We start from the raw sequence: 18,645 nt of genomic DNA, 5'->3' as shown, positions 1-18,645 counted from the left end.
GAAGTTGGAACACCTGGGGGTGTGACTGTACAATCTCGTGGGTGCCTGTGTCTTACAGGGTTTGAGACTTTCTCAGAGCTCCCAGGGCTTCTTCACATGCCTCTACCTTTGCATTCTTCAGGTTGGATTATAATTTTATTTTAACTTGCCCGTCCTCCTCACTGGTCTGTGAACCTCTGTGGGAGGACAGGGATTCTGTACTTTTCAATGCCTGGAATGCAGTTGTGCCTCAATTAAATATCTGTTGAATAAAAGACCCTCTCTCCCCACAAAAAAAATCCCAAAACATTTTCTTTAAAAAATTCCCATAAGATCTCCCTGATAGATTCTTTTCATTCTTGTACAGACTCCAAGATGGTCTCATTCTTCAGCCTGATTATGAAGACCTCCTGAGGACAAAGTAAATGCTTCAATGAAACTGCCTGCCAGAAACTCAAAAACACTAAATTATTCCCCTGCAAAGGGCTGCCTAATACAGAATGGGGCGCCCACCAAGGCATTGAGAATGTGCCTTTGCCATCAGCTTTCTCTTTCCAGAAACGGGGTAGTTAACCTTTAAATGTAAACTGTTCAGTGTTTTCAACGTAACTGATTAAAGATTTCCTAGTAATTAGAAATCCACAAATGATTCAATTCGAAATTTACTGTAAGTACAGCAAGTCAGCAAATTTATTGTTAGGCACACCAGGTAGCAGAGTAGTGTATGGCTAAGTGCTTGGTCCAACTTCCCTTGAGTTCCTCTCCACTGGCTTCTGCTGTCAAATTTCCTTTCTGTATTTGCAGTGGTTTTCCTTGGTGGGTTGGTTTGTTGCTATGAGAGGATGGATAGAATTGGAAAAAGGAAAAGCAGAAGAGGGAACATGGGGTGAATGCAGCCTCTTTTTAGAGCCTGTTACAGGAACTTGGGGCAGTTCACCTGATCTGTGATAGTCATTTTCTCGATGTCAATGTTATTAGAGGTCAGAATATCTTTTAGATAGATCACTGTTTCTAGAGGGAGGTAAGGATTTCTTCCCAAGATCCAAACATGATCTATGTGAAACAGCCAGATGATTGTGGTACAGGAGTACGTGAGGGCGTAGTTCTCGTAGTCGGTGGCCAGGACCCAGTATGGAGCCGAAGGCATCACTGAGAAGCAGACAGAGGAGGGCAGTATTAAGAGGGACCAGAGCAACAGCAACCTTCATCTTCAGGACCTGAAAGTCATATTTTGGGGTCCCGGTTCTTCTAGATCAGTGGTTCTTAATTCTGGCTTCATGTGGAATCCATTTGGGTGCTTTGAAAAATATCAGTCCCACCCCACCAGTAATTCTAGTACGTAGCCAGAGTTCAGAGCTAACATTCTGGATCCTCCCTGATAGGATCTGGTAGCAGGTTGGTCTCAGGAAGCCCACAGTAATTGAGGGGTTTGGCTGGACCCCCTAGATTGCCAGGTTGCATTTAGCACTAGTAAGTCATATATGAAGGCACGACTTAGTTAAGCAGTGTACAGAATGTAAGGTCAGGGGCCTCAGGCTTTCTAAGTCTATACCAGCCAGCTTCCTCTAGAACCTGACCAAGGGAGGAGGCAGGGGCTAATGTTGGTTTGTTTGTTTTTCTTCCTGCCTGCCCTTTGAAAATCTTCCCATTCTTAAAAATATTGTAAATCAGGTGGCAACAGGTTATAAGCTCTTTCTTAAAAAAGGTCTATAAGGATTCATTGATTGATACCTGTATAGTATTGAAAGCCCAAAATTAAAGGGGTCCATAAGAGGAGAGGTGGGGGATTTACCCTCTCCATCTAAATCCAGAAACTTCCTCTATGAATTTGACCTCCACAGTCAAGATTCAAGACAAGGAAAACTCCTAATATAGCTTGTTAAATTTAAGTAGAAGACTGACCCATCTGGGAGAGAGATGTGTGCTGACCTCATAAGAACAAAGACTTGGACACATATGCAGTCCTGGGTGATTTGCTTTCCTGGGTTTTAAGCATTCCACCCCCTCTACTCAGAAATAATCTCTGTTGCCCAGCCAAACCAGAGCTAAGCTGCTGGACGAAGATGGCAGTGTGAGTGTGGTTAGAGTGTGGCTGGGGGTCAAGGACCCAGCTGATGGTCAGGACCCAAGAGGTTTAGTTCAGATGACCACCCACTAAAGTACCTCCTACCTCTGACTCTATCTGCTTATATATATAAAAACAGAAGGACACCTGGAGGATGTCTGAATGGAAGCCTGGATAAGGCTGCAGGAGCTAAACTGAGTATTGTTTTTGACCTGTGTTTCTAGCACTGTTAGCATTGCTTGCCTGACTCACTCATGAGAGCATATATTCACCACATATCTGCTACCATTGAATTTCAACGGCTTTTTGTGTTCCCCACTGGGCTGAGAGCTATTCAGCCCTGAGTGATATATCAGCAGCAGCAGCACTGTGCTCCACTTTGCACACACTCAGGCATACAAATTCTGTCTTCCTCACTACAGGGTATAGCACTCAAGCATAAATTTACCCAGATATTTTCCTTTTAGTAAAGAAAATGTCTATGTCTATTAGGAAACTTTGACAGTCTCTTATTTCTCATGGAAGAACCTTCAAACTCTCTAACATGGCCTTGGAGATCTGCCCCGCCTCCACCCCCAGTCTTGTCTCCCACTCTATGGACCCTTCAGGCTTTTCTGATGCCATTCTCTCCACTTGGAACGCCGTTTCCCATAACCTCCCATATACCCTGCAAAACTCAATGCAAACATCTGATCCCTTAAACCACAATAAATCTCTTCCTCCTCTGCTTCCCCAGCCACTCTTGCCTCTTTTAGTTCCTACTGAAAGCTTCCTTATGAAAGTTGTACACATACTGTTTGACTTTCATTCCAATCTCCATCCCTCAACTGAGAGTTTGGATACCTAGGTTTTAGTCCCAACTCTGCCTCTAAGTAGACCAGTGACCGTGCCTATATCACCTAGTTTTTCTTTACCTCACTTTCTTATTTGTAGAAATCACAAGAGAAACTGACCTGTAGAAAGCCCTTTACAGCTTACAGAGCATGTGTTATCTAATTTATCTTCACAACCATAAGGGTAGGTGAGTAGTAGCCCATGGTCATATGTGTGGGCCATATATGTGAGGGACTGTTGTCTCCTCCCCTCAGCATTCCTATCTTGGTCTATAGAATAAGAACTTCCTCTCTGCCCTACTCTAGGCCCTTCACCTGTGGAGGGGGGTGGTGATGGGAGAGGGAGGTAGTGAATCCTCTTGCATCTGGTGACTTCGGTGTCTGCCCCAAGCACTTTTGCCATTAGAAAGCCTCACAGTTCTGAGCTGAATCCTCCGGTGTATCTGTCTCAGTAACAAAACTAATATATGATGCTTACTCTGTTGTCTATGGGCATTCTTCAGTTAGCCCAGAATTCAGAGGGATAATGCCTGTGATTAAATATCTCTCGGGGATCCCAACAATTACATTCACTTTTGTCAGTCTGTTGTCTCCAAGCTTTTGTACATATTAGCTTTTCTGCTAATAACTATTCATTTTTCAGGCTTTAGTTTCCACTAGGAAACAAGAGTGGATTGGATCTCCTACTGCTTCGATCTGTGCTTCCTCTGTTGAAACAATCACTGTAGTTTTATGGTAAACTGCCTGGGACAAGGGTCAGCCCTATCTTCTTCATCATTGCATCTCCAGCAGCTTGCCCAGTACCTGGCATAGAGTAAGTGCTCAATAAATAATTACACATTGAGTCATTATGGATGACACTCAGATATGACATGAGTACTCTGACCCAGGGCTCTAGTCCTCAGTGTGCCCATCTCCTTTCCCTGAAGCCTTCTGAGGGAAGTGAGTACTTACGCCAGAAATACTTCACTTCCAACTTGGCAGGCTCTGTGAGGTTAACCAGGGAGGCTTCACCTTCAATTTGATTCACACTTCCATCAGATCTGCAATGAGTTAAAAAATAACCTGAACTCACAGAAAGCCAACAATCAATGAGAGGCAATATTTGTTGCACTAAGAACCATAGTGGCCAACATTGTGATTTCTGGTTACAGAGGATCTCGAAGGAAGGTTAGACTCTCATTTCATTATTTCCCTTTTACTTTGCAACTGTCTCTGAGACCAAACAGAGGAAGACAGACTTGGGGTGATGAAACATAGCAATTGCATTGTTCTAGGACTGGATACTATGTTAGGCCCTTGCACTTTTGACACTGTCTTTTGGACTGTATGCAATGGTCTGCAAAGCTCCAGAAAAAGGAAGTAAAAAAACAAAGGAAAAACAAATAAAACAATGCAGTACACTAAGAATTCACTTCTTAAAAAGTGAATTACCTCTTTAAAAATGAGATGAAACCAAAGAAAAAAATAAGGACAGACTTGATGACTCAAAATAATGTAACATGTGGAGTCTGGAGATCTGTAAGACCCACTTTCGGCCTCAGTGATCTCACGTGACAACATCTTTCCCATAGAAGAATTCATACACATGAACTCTGAGGCCCCTTCCAGTTCAGCAAGCTTTTGATTGCATGTGGGAAGTTTTGAAGTAGGCCAGATAAAAGCATTTGGTGAGCAAACATTGACTTTATTTCAGTGATTCTGAGGTGTATTCAGGTCTCAGAGACATTAAATAGGAAGAAATGTGCATCTTACAAGTAATAACATCCTAAACTTACAATTGGCAGTGTCATTTCTTTCTTAGTGGTACAAGGTAAAATGGTATATACGTAAAAGTGGTGGTCTTAGGTTGAATGAAAAATTTTCACTGTTTTGAAGGGAGCTGATCCCATTTCTGGAAAACTCCCAGTAACCCCATGGACCCATGGCAGAGGAGAAAGGTGTGGGGATGGAAGCAGCACACAGGGTGGGTGCTCAGACATCAAAGGGTTCTTCCTAGGAAGTCAGGAGAGGAGCTGCTTGTTCATCAGTACTCAAGGGGACAAACTAAAATTAGAGCGACAGTATGTGTAGGAAAGTTAGCAGTCTATGGTTAGTAGTGATGCATGTCCTGGGAGCCATCCTATAAGAACCAGGTAAGGGAGGGTGGGACATGTACTGTGATGGTCCTGGATGCACTCTCTGTTTGCCACTGAATAGGGCCAGAGAGAGCCCTGCTCTCTGACCTGGAGCTCAGCCACTGGGAAGATAGTCCATTTCTATCTGTAGGCAGTTGCTTAGCAACAAACCAATCTCTTCCCATCAGGCTTTTCCTCTTTTCACTATCATTTGCGTTCTGCTCCAGAAAACTTTAAAAAATACCAGTCTCACTGGGGTGGGGTAGGGTGGAGGGATGGGGAGAAAATGCAGACAATTGTAACTGAATAAAATTTAAAAAAAAATACCAGTCTCCGACCATAAACTCACTTATTCATGGGAAAATGCATAGGTATTTTCAAGGGTAACAGCAGATTAAAAATAATAGGAAGTATTTAATAAATGATTACTATATGCCAAATACTGGTCTAAGTGCTTTATACATGTTGCCTCGCTCTTGCTCACAAAGCTTTCTGGGGGAAGCTTTGATGATTGGGGGTGCTATGATGATTGCCATTTTACTTAGGTGGAAAGGGAGGCCTAGAGGACTATTACAGATAACCTAACATCAGGTTGTTAGTAAGTGGCAGAACCAGGATTTGAGGCTGGGCAGCCTTTCTTAAAAGCCTGAGCCCTTCAGCTCTCATCCCTGTACCAGATGCTTTGTCCTTCAAATTCTCTGACACTGACTAGTGTTTTGCTCAGACTCCCTGCTGTGGCTTCCACTTACTCTGCAGTACTCCTGGAAGGAGAATCTACAACTAGCAAACCTTTATTCATATCCCTTTGTACCTTAACCAGGTGTGATCCTAGAGGCAGAGCAATCTAACAGGATCCTCGCCAACTCCAAAGGAGAGGTGGGGGAACACATAGGTGTTGGGATTTGTGTCATTGTCTGACTCTTGGTCTTCAAATAGGATAAAAGATTTGAAATAAAGGCCCTGCAACTTCAGGGCCTACAAAATTCCTGTGATCTTCTGGGAGTCTATGTCGCAATTCCTGTAGCCCTTCCTGGGCTCTGAAATGAGCTGAACTTCTCCCTAGAGACCCTCAGAGTCCTTTATTTCTTTGGCTTATGGAGGGTCAGAGAGTCAACTCATTGTGCTTTAGCTCACAGAAAGCTCAGTGGATAATAGGATGGCTTCAGAAAGTCCCTCTGAGCCTAAGTAACTTCCAGGATGGGTTGTACTTGTTTTCTTGGAGTTGAACACAATTTTCAGATCCCCTAAGGAACAGGAAGGACAACCTTACATTCCCACCCTTTCTTTTATTTGTCTTTGGTTCTCTTCCCCTGGGTTGGAATCTCAGCTTTGTCACTTATAAGCTGTGTGACACTTCGGCAAATTACTTTACTTTTCTGCACCTCAGTTTCTGCATACATAAAAATGGGGTTAACAATAGCACTACTTCAGGATTGTTATGGTATTAAATCAATACACAGGGTACAGAAAATTTGGATTTACAGTTGTATGTGAAACACAGTTTATTCTTGTATTATTATTTATTAATTATTGCATTATTTTCCATACCAACAACTGTAAACCTAATTTTGCCCCACCCTATATATACACACCCATATATACAGGTACATACACATGTATATGTACATATATACACAGAGTAGTGCCTTGCCCATAGGAAATGATTAATAACTGTTAGTTACTCTTTTTATTGTTGCTCTTATTTTTGTTGCTAGAGTGGGAGTAGGAGTTTTCCTGAGGCTTTTTTAAGTTTATGGCTGCTTTTCAAAGTGTGAGTTTGAGGATCAAACATCAATCTGTAAGAAGCACTTGGTAATAGAAAAGTGGACTTCTATAGGATATCCTGTTCACATAACCTAGAGTGTGTCTATTTATGTATTTGGTCCTTGCTTAATAAGAAAAAGAGTTTTCTAATGGCTAAATCTGTCCAGAGATTGAATAAATTGTCATGGATGATGATGAGTGCCCAGTTTCCTGGAGGCTTCAAGCAAAGCTGGATGCCCTCTGTCTGTAGGTGATATAGAAAAGGCTTCTCTCTTGGTTTGGAGGTAAGACAAGATGGTCCCTGATGTCCTTTGCAAGTAGAGTCTTCATTTGCAGTGAGAACAGGAACCTGCAGTTTGGGTTATCATTGAGTCCCTAGTGCCTCTCATAGGATCCAGTGCCCAATAGGTGGTTAGCAAGTGGTCATGGAAGTGAGTGAATGACTTCTAATTTCCACCATACTACCGGCCCAAAACTCTGCTCTCAAGGCCTGTTGTGAGCAGGCAGTCCAGACCTAGCAATGATCGAATCTTCTGTTAACTAGACTGCAGGACACCCAGTCACCTGAGGACAGCTGTCTGCAGGGTTGGCTCCAGGATATGCAATGCCTTTGAAACTACAGCCACTCACCTCAGCTCCTGTTTTACCACTTTGATGTTTCCATTTTCCATTAGTGAGTAGTTGGCTTGGATGCACCTTCCCTTCTCAAAGCTCACTGAGATCTTCTCAATTTCATACCATCTTCCAAGATACTGCAGAGACAACAAGTAGAGCAAAACCCTGTGGCTCTCTGGGAACCGGCAAACTCTTCTCCTTTGTTGTCTTTCAGAGCAGAGCCCTTTCCTGGGGAAACCAGGAAAAATGGGCTGCATTGTTTCCAGTGGAAACTGAGCAAGATACTGATTCAAAGGAGGATAAGTGAATTAGATGTGTGGGCACTGGTTGAATGCCACATTCCATTCCTAAAGTGCTCTTTATTTAGATACACTCTGTGCCCCCTTCAGCCAAAATCTATGAGAAATTTGAAGCTCTGTCAAAGGAAGAGATTCGTTTAAATCAATGATCTTCAACCGTGAGCAAGAATTTTTAAAACATACAATACTTTATTATTTATTTGGGGCCACAGACCTCTTTCCTCATAGATTGTCAAATAAAAATATGATGACAGCCAATACAACAATAGCTGTCTGGTGTGAATGAATCAAAATTATACCTATTTTTTGTCAGATCAGCAAAAAAAGATTTTTTTGGTGTGCTACAGAATTTTAGTTATTAGTTTATGTGTGCCATGAGATTAAAAAAGTTGAAAATCGTTGGTCTGGGTGATGTAAGGTGCCATCTCAAATGTTACTTGATTCTTCAAGACACCTGTGAATTGTATACAAAGTCAGATATATTCACTGTGGGATTCTAGAGGTGATTGAATTCTCCTCATATCACCCCACACAGGGAGTTGGTCACAAAGGCTTTTGGCAAATGGTCAAGATTTTTTTTTATCCTCACCAGAGGAGGGTTTTTTTCCATTTATTTTAGAGAGAGAAGAAAGGAGAGAGAAACATCCATGGGAGAGAGAGGCATTGATTGGTTGCCTCCCCTGTGCCCCCAGACCAAGGTCATATGCGTCTGCACCTGGGCAGAGATGGAAACCCACAGCCTAGGTATGTGCCCTGACTGGAAATTGAACCTGCAACCTTTTGGTTATAGAATGATGCTCCAACCAATGGAGCCATACCAACCAAGGCAGATGATCAGGATTTAGATGACTTGTATCATTCTTCCACTGGAAGCTTGCTCTCAGTTCATAACGATGGTGTACACAGTCAACTTTAAAGTAAGTATGCAACTGTGTGGGTGAGGACAGGCACCCTCATGTATCCATAGCCTTGCAGAGAGATTGAACCAATTTACAACCTTCGTGGAGGGTGATTTGACAATATATAGCAAAACTAAATATACATACACCCCTTGGCCCAGCCAATTTCACATCTGGGAATGTATCTTCTGATATTTAGAAATGATGTATATGTAAGATTATTTGTTGCAGGACAATTTGTAATAACGAAAGATAGGAAACAGTTTCAGTGAGCATTAGTAGGGGGATGGGTGAATAAATGACATTTGTACAGTGGAATGTTATACATCTTCTTTTAAAAGAGTAATGTGCAATTATCTCTAAGATACATTTGATAAAAAGACCAATAGTATATATACTAAGCTACATTTTGTGTAACAATTAGAGAAAGAGTTATTAGTTTTTTTATTGCTCCTATAATAAATTGCTATAAGCTTAAAGCAACAGAAATTCACTTTCTCATAGTTTTGTAGGTAAGAAGTCTGACACAGGTCTCACTGGGCTAAAATTGAGATGTTGTCAAGGCTAAGGTCCTTCTAGAAGCTCTAGAGGAGAATCTGTTTTCTTGCTTTTTTCAGGTTCTAGAGTCTCAATTTCTCTATCTACATAGGAAAATGCAATGTTTAAAAAGAATCCTGGGAAGGAAGAAGTATAACTGTCTCTATTTGCAAATTACATGATTTTGTACACAGAAAATCCTAATGAAACCATAACGCACAAAAACTATTAGAACTAATAAAAGAATTCATTAAGATTAAAGGATAGAAGATCAATATAGATAAATCAAATGCATTTCTACATTTACCATGTGCAATCTGCAACTAAACTTAAGAAAATTCCATTTACAATAACATCAAAAGAATAATACTTAGAAATAAGTTTAAACAAAGAAACATAAAACTTGTACTCTGAAAACTACATTGTTGAAAAAAATGAAAGAAGACCTAAATAAATGTAAAGATATCTTGTGTTCACGAGTTGGAAGACTTAAATTTGTTAAGATAGCAATTGGTAGACACACAGATTTAACGTAATCTCTATTAAAACTCCCAGCAGGTTTCTTTGCAGAAATTGACAAACGAACCCTAAAATTCATATGGAAATGCAAAGGACCCAAAATAGCCAAAAGAACAAAGTTGGAAGACTCATATAGTCTGATTTCAAAACCTACCTACAAAACTACAGCAATCGAGACTGTACTATACTGGCATAGGGATAACTATACAGATGCACAGAATAGAATTGAGAGTCTAAAAATAAACCCTTACATATATGACCAATTGATTTTTGACAAGAATGCCAAGACTATTCAATGAGGAAAGAATAGCCTTCTCAACCAATAGTTCTGGGACAATTGAATATCCACATGTGAAAGAACAAGTTGGCCCCATATCACACCGTACACAAAATTTAACTTAAAATGGATCACAGACTTAGATCTAAAAATATTGAGAAGGAATTATAGTACTAAATCTCTATAACCTTGGATTACACAATGGCTTTTTAGATATGATGCCAAAAGCACAAGCAACAAAAGAAAAAAATAGGTAAACTAGACTTCATTAATATTAAAAATTCATCTGTATCAATAAAATAAAAAGACAACCCATGGACTGGGAGAAAATATTTGCAAATCATATATTTGATAGGAATTGTATTTAAAAGATATAAAGAACTCATATCTCAATAATTAAAAGATAAATAACCCAATTGAGAAATGGGCAAATGACTTAAACAGACACATCTCCAATAAGCACATGAGAAGATGCTCAACATCATTTGCTGTTAAAGAAATGCAGCTCAAAACCACTATGAGATAATACTTCATATCCAGTAAAAGGGCTATAATCAGAAAGATGACAATAAAAAGTGTGGGCAAAGATATGGAAAAGTTAGAATTATACACTCCTGGTGGGAATATAAAATGGTGTTGGTCTTTTGGAAAAGAATCTGACAGTTTCTCAAAAGGTTAAACACAGAGTTACCATATGACCTAATAATTCTATTTGTAGGTATATACCCAGGAAAACTGAGAATACATGTCCACAAAAACAAATAAGCAAACAAAAAGTCTTGGACATGAATGCTCATAACAGCATTATTCCTGAGAGTCAAAAAGTATAAACAGCACAAATGATGAACAGGTGGATAAAATGTGGTATAATCTATACAGTAGAATGTTTTTGGCAATGGAAAGAAATGAAGTACTGATACATACTACATACAACATGGATGAACCTTGAACACATTATGTTTGTAAAAGAAGTCAGTCACAAAAGACCTATTGTAAGATTCCATTTCTATGAAATTGTCCAGAAGAGGCACATTCATACATAGAGAAAGTAGATTATTGATTGCCTGGGGCAGAGAATGGTGGGGGGATGCAGGGAATAACTGTTAATGGGTAAGGAGTTTTTGAGACAACGAAAATGTTCTAAAATTGATTATATTGATGGTTTCATAACTATGGATATACTAAAAACCACTGAAAGTAAAACTGCTCTAAACAGGTAAATTATATATATATAGTATATAGATTATGTCTCAGTTAAACTTCCTTCTTCATCTTTCAAAGGATTTTTGTAAATATAAATCAATTATAATTTCCAAAGCATCTTGGGATTTTTACCCCAAAATTGAAATGTAATTCAAATTCCCTGGATTTTTTTCTGTAAAGCCTCCTATACCTGAATAAAGGAATAGCCCTTAATAATTAATGGAGAAAGCCAATGTTGATTTTGGTGTACTGTATCTCCGCTGCCTCCTCCTAACCCCCCTTTCAGGCTTTGAGCTGTCTTCCTTTATTCTTTACCTACACCATGCCCTAAGAGGTCCCAACACTCATTCATACTGAGGTGTGAGTGACTGATCACAATGTCAATATTACTCATAACAAGTAAACTTATTCTCAGAGAGAACCAAACTTCTCCTAAGGAGAATATGTCTTAACAGGGAGATTCTAGGCATGAGTGAGCAACAATGAGAGACTCTAAGCCATGTCATCCAATAGCTGCCTCTTTCTGCTTCTCCATCTCCCTGGCCAGATATTCAGTAAGGCTGGGCCTAATTTGAGGAAGAAAAGCCATACATGGAGGAGCTGCTTATATTGATATCTCATTAGTGTGGGTAACAAAAAAGTCCCTTGGGGAGTCTGTCCTCTCCTGGGCCCTATTTGAGGTAACCCATGGGTTTTCTGTACTCTGGGAAGCTCGTTTTGAATACCAGCTACATTTACTGGCTGTGTGACTGGGTAGGTTATAAGCTCTCCAACATTCAGCTTCTTCATCTGTAGAATGGGGACAATGGCACTGCAGCAGCTCCTGTTGATGCCTGATGCCATGTCCTCTCAGCCCACCTTTGGGTTTACCATCACAGACAATTCCCACACATACTGCCCCTCTGTCTTCTCTGCCAGGCAGCTTTGCCATGTGAGCTCCCAGGGCCCACTTGCATCTGTCCGTGGGACAATCTGAGGTGCATTCCACACATTTCCTCAGAGAATCCCCAGCAGGATTGAACCCCATTGTTCACAGAGTAACCTGCTCCTGAATGTACCCCTTAATGCTTTTCTGCCCTCTCTGTCTCACTTTTTCTACATGCTCACTGGTGCTTCCTGGGATCATTTTACGAAACTCCCTGCTCCTGGTCTCAGAGTCAGCTTTGGTGAGAACCACAAGCAAGGTAGTACCTACCACAGCCTTGCTGTGGCCATCAAAGCAGAATCATAAAACTGAGCCTTGTAGGGTGCTTATTTAAACAGGAGACAACAAAACAAGTGGGAGGTTAGCCTTTTACCACACCTTATTCACATCAAAATTCTCCTGCACAGGAGGGGTCCGGCACTTCCCGAGATGGAATGCCTGTCCCTCCACTGCACCAAAGAGACCAGCCAGTGCCGAAAACTGCAGCAGCAGCGCCGTCACCATCTTGGGGTTGGTGGCTGGGATTGGAACCTGCAACTGAAGTAAACAAAGCAGCTGTTGTCTTCTGTACTATCACATAAAAAAGGTTTCTTGGCTGGCGGTCCCCTCTGTGGGCAATCCTCCCACATGGCCCATCTGAGCCCCTCATCTTCCAGGGCCACCTGAACTGTCAGTACTGCTGTGTGGTCCTTGTCCCCTGCGAACCTCTCTCTAGGCCCTGTGTGGAGCTGGAGTTTGTTGGATTTACTTTGCATCCTCTTCCCCTCACCTAATTGGTCATTTTTCAAAAGTAGACACTGTGTCTGATTCTTCTTGGATTCTCCCACAGAACCTTGTAGTGTCAGGCGTGGTAGATACTTGAGTGAACAGAAACAATGTTGGGGCAAGCAGACAGGCAAAGGGAGAGATATTGAAGCTGTCAAGTTAACCATGAGAGACAAAAACATGGAAACAAGTGACACATAACATTTAGTATCTTATGAGATTCATATAGAAATACCTCCCTGACCCTACCAACGGCCCCTGCCCTGGGCTGTTTACCCACTCAGGAGGGGGTGCATTCCACACATTTCCTCAGACAATCCTGCTGCTCCTCATCAAGGAAACCTTGACGAGGTTTCCTTGACGAGGTTTCCTTGACGAGGAGCAGCAGTCATCCTGACCTGACTGGGTTTTTACATTTTGGCTTTACCACATAAAAGTATAACAATGTCCCATTTATGCTTTAGTTTCCTGGTCTATTTATTAAGTGGAAATAGTAATCATACCCAACTCACGAAGTTTTGTGGGAATTAAATGAGGAAATAGAGAGAGAGCATTTAGAGCAGTGTCTGACAGAGAAAATGCTCAATAAATGCTAGTTACTATTACAATGAAAAGCAGAAACAAATGATTGTTTCCTGAATTTATTTATTTATTACATTCTATTGGGGACATTTTTCATAGACGTGTTTTTAACTTGAGAAGAACTGGTAGCTTGCATGCAACTTTGTAACAAGCATTTCTGCCCAAAGTACCCTTCCAGCAGTGGAAGCTGCTTTGAGTAGGGGCTACAGGCAAGGGTGGGGGGCTGCAGGGCTATGGGCAGGGTCTCAGCTCCCAGTTGTTCCCTGCTTCTCTCACTGACTTGCTTTCAGTCTGCTCTTTTCCATGAGACTCCTTGCCTGTTGCTGCACAAGAGCTGCATCCAGCACTTTGTCTCTCCCTGTGATGAGGAGGACTGAATCAATGTGAGCAAAATGTTCTCAGATCTGAGCATTTAAAGGGATGTGTCAAAGGAGAATAATTACAACCACTTTACTATGAGTCTCTAAACCTTCAAATAACCTTTAATGATCAATAACTTTTCTTTGGAGATTTCCTGGCTAGTTTTCAAAAGAAAAATTATACAATGAATAGAAGCTGACAGAGGGGGTGGTGAGAGAGGGCTGGTCACTGAGCCCTCCTTGAGAAAGTCTGGGGGGAAGGGGATAAAACCACCTTCCTTAGTGTCTGAGGTTCCATTTCCCATCAGCCCTACCACGATATAAGAAACATCTGTCTTTTCACCTTCCCTGATGAATTTCCAGAAACCCAGACTAAACATATGAAAATTCGCATCCTTTTCCAAGAGGCTCTTAGAACCACTGGAGCTCTACTCTTGGCCCCCAGTAGGGGACACATTCAGCACCTTGCCCAAAAGATCTAACCTCAAAGGAGGGTTACATTCTATACATTCTATACATTCTACAGGGTCTACAGGGCCCTAGAGGACATTTACCCAATCCCTCCCTCCAGGTGTACAGATGGGGAAGCTAAGGCCCAGAAGGGCAGAGAGATAGGACTCAGTCCCCATCTCCAGCTGTCCATTCTGCAGCTCCCCTTGGGCCACACTTCCTATGCATACCTCCTTTAACCTGATGGGTCTTGCTTCACTATATGACAGATACACCAAAAGTCAGTTCCACGTCTTACTCTGACAACTATCTTATTGATACAGGGCGAGGCCAGAGGGCCCCCAAGTATGGATTTGTAATGGGGTCCAGAACTCAGGGTGTCCAGGAAATATTAAATATATGCATTTAATATATATTTATATATATTAAATATATATTTAAATTAATTTAATTATATATATATGCACACACACATACTTATAAATATACAAACGTCCTCACCCCAACAAGTCTGAGCTGGGGGAAGGGACACATGGAGCAGGGCCATTGAGAGCTGTTTTGCATAGCAACGGTTTTTCAGCTAACCTCTGGCATGGTCATTTAACATACCTATAACTTTTAACTGGTTTCATGGATATGTTAAATAGCTGTGGCTATGCTTTGAGCCAGGGAGATCAGTGACTTCCACCCAGGATGTAACTGGGAGGCAACTCCCCCTGGTTACAGCGCCTGCGGGAGACCTTGGAGATGATTGGCTCCATGCCAAGGGGCCACGCCTGCCCGGACTTACTATGGCAGCCCAGTAAAGCTGGAAGAATATGGGAATGCTGGCAGGTGTAACTGATTGTAGGAGGAGTAGGAAATGGGGCTGCAGAGGAAGATTGGCGCTGGGATTTGAACCCAGGCACGGCAGCCATGCCAGGGGAGGACCATGCAGCTTTGGCGGAGTAGGGGGACCCCGCGGCTTGGGTGAGAGTCAGGACCAGGGGGCTTTGAGGTGCTCCTTCTCGCCACGTGGCTTTGGCAGCAGGAGAGGCTTTGCCGGGAAGAAAAGGGGAGAAAGGACTCTTGCTGGTGGGCCATGAGAAGGTGCCACATAGTTTTGGATTAACTGGAGATTGCGGTGACACAGCTGATGGTGCCGGGATCCTGAATCATGGCCTTCTACATCTTTTCCTGAGATACAGTACCCCTGACTGGGCAGAGGGAGAAGGAAGGACTGTGTGCATCTGTGGGTATTCTAAAGGACTTTAGTATTTTAATGAAGACATTAAGTCATTACTCTAAGTCTGTATAGCTTTTAAATAAATAATTCCTTTCCTTTTCACCAATCTCTGGCATTGAGAGACGTCTTTTCTCTGGTGGCGGACAAAGCAAATCTAGTGGAAGGGACCCCCAGAGAAAAAGGGGGGTCCTTTTGGTAACAGTATATCGTACACTCACTATCCCTGGGTCTGTTCTGTAACAGTATGGGGGGGGACACACCTGGAGCACAAGGTGGGGTTCCATTCAATAATAGTATGTCATTCACCAGTCACTGTCACACCTCCCCACCCCCCCACCGTCTGGATCTGTTCTGTAACTTTATTACAAAATGTTCTATTGTGGGTCGATACTTTTTTTTTTTTTTTTTTAGCTCTGTAGGAGGATTTCAGAGCAAGGCTAATTTCCCTTGATTGCATCTGTTCCAAAGATGCCTCTTTAGTGCAGTAATTTTCTTCCTACAGGTAAAACATTTTTGTGAGAGAAACGGTTGTTAGCATCCATAATTTTTTATGGATGCCCCTTCCATTCTAATTCACCCAACACTTACTGATTGCCATTGAGGGTAAATCTATTATTAACATGTACCTATGAACTTGGGTATATAAGATATTTTTGCATCTTCTAATTAATATCAATGAGAAGATTGTCCTAATGATGAGAATTTAAATACTTTTAAAATAAATGTAAGGGAAGGGGAGAAAATGCAGACAATTGTAACTGAATAAAAATAAATTAATTAATTAAAAAATAAATGCAATTTTAAAATTATTTTAACTGAATAGTAAATAATTTCAAAATAATTCTACTAAGGTGCATCCACTGGGTCAGCACTGACTCTGAGACTCACTGCTCACACTCATTGACCTGGCCTCAGTATTTTCACGTTCCAGGCATCAAATCTCCACAACATCCTATCTGGAAGGGTCCTGCCCTGACCTCTTTGTACTCAGTGAGGTTAATTTCTCCAGGTTACTTCCTTATGCCAACAGATCTCCTAAGGCTCTGCACTCTAACACCTGCGTGTTAGAGTAGACCTAGTCTCTGGTCTCGAGAAGCTGCAGAACATTAAGGACTAGATTTTTAGATTTCACATAACAAAATACAATACATTTCCACAAGTAAATGGATGTTGAAAACCCATTTAGCTATTGAATCTAACAAGAAAATGTATTATCATCTGAACAACATATTTTTGTGCCATGTTTTTTTAAAAAAATTTATTTATTTATTTTTTAGAGAGAGGGGAAGATAAGGAGAAAGAAAGGGAAAGAAACATTGATTGGTTGCCTCTCACATGCCCCCAACCAGGGACCTGAACTGCAGCCCAGGCAGGTCCCTGACCAGAAATCTAACCGGTGACCTTTGGATTTGGGGGACAACACCCACCCACTGAGCCACACCAGTCAGGGCAGTGTACCATATTGTTAAGCACATTTTCTATCCACAGAATGAATTCCAGTTCATTTTTCAGTATTTTACTGTAATGCACATTTGGATAACAAGTGTCTGAGAATTCATCTAGTACAGTATTAGTGTATGGAAAGTCCTCTAATTGATTCATATAGCACGGAGGGGGTGCATTGTGCAAGCAGAAGATTTTGAGGTGAGTCAACATTGGGTTGGCACCCAGCTCTGGCATTTGGTGGAGATCTTGCCTTAGGCCAGTTGCATAAATTATCTAATCCTTAGTTTCCTCATCTGAAAAATGGCACTGATAGTATCTATGTATTTTTCTGTGCATAATGCATGCTTTTTTGCTCAAATTTTTTAGGGAAAAATAAGGATGTGCTTTATACATAGGTATAATGATTACATACCATGGGTATAATAATGGGCACAATAATCCCATGTATAATGCACACAAAAATGTAGGTGTGCATTATACATGGTAAAATGTGGTACCTTGTAAGTTTTTTAGAGGAAGAATGAGGCCAAGTCTGCAAAGCTACTGGCACAAGCCCTCAGTTGTGTTAGTTAATTGGTCTTCTTGGTGCAGTGGGCACTGTGTCAGTGTCATAATCATGTTAGTTATAATTGTTAGCTGAAAGGGGGCAATTGAAAGTCAAGACTGTCTCTATTTTAAGCATTATTAATCCTAAATAAAAATTAAAATACAGTACATACCTTTTTATCAAGATGAAGGCAGTTTCCACATGCAAAATCGTCCAATCTGAGATGCCTTTTATTGGTAACTGGCTTCTCCCAAGTTGTTTTATAAGCTCCATCGGGTCATTGCTGTTTAATTTTAGTGCATGTCACACCCCCTAGAGTTCAGGAAGGCTGGACTGAAAGCTTAGCTCTGTGTAAACACAAAGATGGAATGTTTTGTTCTTTTCCCTCCCCCAATTTCCTTTACAGCTGCTCCCTGAAGAAGAAACAATGAGATATTGTTTGTGTGTATATGAGAGAGAGAAAGACAAAGTACATTTCTTTTCCTTTTTATTGAATTTATAGGTGTGACACTGGCTAACAAAATTCTACAGGGACAAACTGCATGTCATTCAAAACATCTTTTTTTGCTATGTGGATTTTCTAATTTAATTTTCTCAGTCCGAGTGCACTTTCAAGTTCCAGTAAGATAAGTTGCAATATATTTTCAAACATCTGGTATTTATTTTTCATTTTTGTGTAAATGAAAAATCAACAATCCTATTTCCTGAAATGGAGCATGGATTCCGCCCCATGTGGTCCCTGGCCTGGAATGTGGCTCAGGCAGCAGAATGAAGGTTAGGAATTGGAGTTGACTTTCTATGTGATCTTGGGCATGCCACTCACTTCTCTGAGCCTCAGTCTCCCCACTGTGAAATAGAGACTGTCATTTCTGTCTCCATCAGTGCTGGGAGTATAGAGTAGATATCAGTTCTGCAACAGGGCTAAAAGCTGAGAATGCAGCTCCCCTCTCTGTACCTTTGATGACCCTCCCAGGTAAATATTCTAGACAATCTGTTACTGCTTTGGTTGGGGTTATGGGGCAAGGGTGCAGATTTTAGTCCAAGGGCACTTCTGGTTGGGCCTTATCTCCCTCTGTGGAATGAACAGCTTAGACTCTTATGAGGTGGATTCTATGTTTCTGTGATAGGTAGCATATATATGACAGTACCTTTGTAGTAGAATTGTAACAGGGTGTAGAGCCGGGGTCCCCTGAAAATAGCAGAGTGTATCCCCCACAACCCTTGATTGGAGGAAAGGGG

At 41.3% G+C, this 18,645-nt stretch overlaps 1 protein-coding gene across 1 annotated transcript; it reads right to left on the bottom strand.

Annotated features, from left to right (window-relative positions):
• Nucleotides 1-651: 651 nt before the first annotated feature.
• Nucleotides 652-17,713, bottom strand: APOD (apolipoprotein D). The gene is made up of 5 exons (XM_024578107.4): nt 17,579-17,713; nt 12,411-12,569; nt 7,389-7,510; nt 3,832-3,920; nt 652-1,128 (listed from the first exon to the last, which is right to left on the bottom strand). The coding sequence occupies exons 2-5, from the start codon at nt 12,534-12,536 to the stop codon at nt 893-895; spliced, it is 573 nt and encodes a 190-aa protein (XP_024433875.1). The 5' UTR covers nt 12,537-12,569; nt 17,579-17,713; the 3' UTR covers nt 652-892.
• Between the last annotated feature and the right edge of the window lie 932 nt (nt 17,714-18,645).

Source organism: Desmodus rotundus, chromosome 2, assembly GCF_022682495.2.
Source record: "Desmodus rotundus isolate HL8 chromosome 2, HLdesRot8A.1, whole genome shotgun sequence".
NCBI classification, from domain to species: domain Eukaryota; kingdom Metazoa; phylum Chordata; class Mammalia; order Chiroptera; family Phyllostomidae; genus Desmodus; species Desmodus rotundus.
The sequence above is the reverse complement of the archived record's forward strand: the minus strand, read 5'-3'. Positions and strand labels throughout refer to the sequence as shown.

Bases quoted from the DNA above. Each gene is read 5' to 3' on its own strand.
- APOD (XM_024578107.4), bottom strand. From the start codon at position 12,536: ATGGTGACGGCGCTGCTGCTGCAGTTTTCGGCACTGGCTGGTCTCTTT. The intron at 7,511-12,410 runs GTGTGGTAAAAG...TTGTCTCTGCAG, and splicing joins AGAATTTTGATGTGAATAAG to TATCTTGGAAGATGGTATGA. The intron at 1,129-3,831 runs GTAAGTACTCAC...TCTGCTTCTCAG, and splicing joins GGAAGTGAAGTATTTCTGGC to TGATGCCTTCGGCTCCATAC.